The 2,116-nt window shown below is 69.0% G+C and overlaps 1 protein-coding gene across 3 annotated transcripts in view; it reads right to left on the bottom strand.

Annotated features, from left to right (window-relative positions):
• NOS3 (nitric oxide synthase 3 (endothelial cell)) overlaps positions 1 to 2,116 on the bottom strand; it is a 16,793-nt gene that overhangs the window by 13,901 nt on the left and 776 nt on the right. The window contains exons 3-5 of one of the 3 annotated variants that reach the window (XM_012733900.1): positions 1,654 to 1,816; positions 537 to 628; positions 326 to 467 (exon numbers count right to left, since the gene is read on the bottom strand). In XM_012733900.1, coding sequence (XP_012589354.1) covers positions 326 to 467; positions 537 to 592 — 198 coding nt within the window. In that variant the 5' untranslated portion in view covers positions 593 to 628; positions 1,654 to 1,816. Of the gene's footprint in view, positions 1 to 325; positions 468 to 536; positions 1,460 to 1,653; positions 1,817 to 2,116 lie in introns of those variants that run through there. The other 2 variants (XM_012733899.1, XM_012733898.1) reach the window with 2 other exon arrangements.

Genomic DNA, 2,116 nt, shown 5'->3' with positions numbered 1-2,116 from the left:
CGGGTCTGAGGGGTGCGCGGGTCTGGGCGTGCGCGGCTCTGAGGCGTGCGCTGGTCTGAGGGGTGCACGGGTCTGAGGGGTGCACGGGTCTGAGGCGTGCGCGGGTCTGAGGCGTGGGCGGCTCTGAGGCTTGCGCCTTGGCTTCTCCCTCCTTCTCCTAGGAGCGGCCCCCCTGGCCAGCGCTCTCTGCCCAGCCCCAGGTCCCCGCCCTCCTCCATCTCACCCCAGGACCCCTGTTCCCGCCGCAGACCCCGCTTTGCCGAGGACCCCATCCTGGCCCCGAACCGGGTGGCTGAGTGCACCCGCTCTGCCTCTCTGCGCCCACCTCAGTGATCTCCACGTTGGCGGGGTCCCCCCGCACAGAGCCATCCTGCTGCCTGTACCCCGCGTAGCGAATCAGCTGGCTGTTCCAGATCCGGAAGTCCCCGCGGCCGGGCGAGCGCTGGGGGAACACTGTGATGGCCGAGCTGCGGGGGGACAGAGCCGGTCAGGACCGCTCGGGCCGCGCGGGCGGGGGCGGCCGCCGGGGCACTCACCGCAGGTTGCCCCGGTTGGTGGCGTACTTGACGTGGCTGCAGATGTAGGTGAACATCTCCTGCGCTGAGCTGCAGTCTCGGGCATCGAACACCTGAGCCGGCCAAAGGGGGGCGGGGCCAGGGTGAGTGCCAGCCCCTGGGAAGCCGGGTGCAGGGGAGGGAGGAGGCTGGGGTGTCCTCACTGTGCGCTGGGGTGCTTTCATCTCGGGGATCCTCCCTGGCCATTCACACTCCTTCCTGCCCTGCTCCCCACGCACCCAGCGTGGCCTGGTCTTCTCCTCACCTCCTTTGGGGGGCACAAGTCTCCCCCGCCCCCTACAGAAGCTAAGGGCCTGGTACAGGGGGTGGCCACCAACAGGTGGGGCGGCCTCCTAGGCTGGAGGTGAGTCCCCCATTACCCACAGCACTCAAGCAAAGGCTGGAGGCCCCGTCGGTCACCCGGCTGGCTGTGGGAGCACAGTGCTGATGGGGAGACTGCCCCCCGGACATTGTGAGGCCGGGGGCAGCCCCGGCAGGAGACGGGAGGCCCCTTCCTTCCCGGGGTGACGCGTGGGGGGCTGTGTCTGGTGGGGTTGGGGGAATGGCCTGGAGTGGAGTCTGCATGCGGGGCTCTCAAGGGCGTCCGGTTAGGGGGCGTTGAAGGGACGCTCCTAGTTCAGCGTCTCCTTGGGGTTTTACTGAGCTTGCGGCTTTATTCCAAGTCCTTTGGTGCCAGTCAAGCGAAGGAGGCCAAGGTCGCAGGTTAGGGTCCCTGTGGGTCACTCCCTAGGCCACAGGCTGCTCCAGTGACCCAGACTGGCTCTGAGCCACGGGGGAGGGGTGTGAGGAGGGCGTGGGCTGGAGGGCAGGAGGGAGCACTGTGTTTGGGGTGAGGGAGCGGCCTGGGCATGTGCGGCCCACTCCTAGCACCCTGGCAGGGGCCGCGGCTCCTGTTGCCCTGATGGTACCGCCGGGGGTAAGCCCTTCACCCCCCAAGCGCTGCTGGGGCTTGTCTCTCGGCTGGGCTGACAGCCCCCCAGCCCCTGTCTCTAGGGGAGGGGGCAGGTGTCTTCCTGCTGCTTGCGATGCCCAGGAGGCGGCAGGAGCCCACCCCGCCTCCCGCCGGCCTCCGGCACACCTGCAGCTTCCCCCACTGGATGCGGCCCACGCAGCGCGGGGCGTTGCGCCAGGCCTGCTTGGCCCCGAACACCAGCTCGCTCTCCCGGAGCTGGTAGGTGCCTGTGGCCGCCACCTCGGCCTCCACCTCCTGAAGCCGCTGCTCGTGGGCCTGGGAGCCGCTCCTAGGGAGGAGAGGGGCTGGCAGGAAGGTCGGGGGAGCTGCCCAGCAAGGTGTGAATGTCGGGGACAGGCTGCAGTGCTAAGCTGGACTCTGCGCTTGCAGAATTGGGGTGGGTGGAGGTTGACAGAGCAAGAAGCTCAGCCTCAGCAGGACAAGGGTCTGAAGATTGGTGGGCGTGGGCCGTGGGCTGGGGGTCCCACCTCTTGATCATGGGGCTCGGGGTCCCACCCTTGACCGTGGGGCTGGGGGTCCCACCCTTGACCGTGGGGCTGGGGTCCCACCCTTGACCGTGGGGCTGGGG

This window comes from Condylura cristata, unplaced genomic scaffold (assembly GCF_000260355.1).
Source record: "Condylura cristata isolate star-nosed mole 26May11 unplaced genomic scaffold, ConCri1.0 scaffold00042, whole genome shotgun sequence".
NCBI classification, from domain to species: Eukaryota; Metazoa; Chordata; class Mammalia; order Eulipotyphla; family Talpidae; genus Condylura; species Condylura cristata.
The sequence above is the reverse complement of the archived record's forward strand: the minus strand, read 5'-3'. Positions and strand labels throughout refer to the sequence as shown.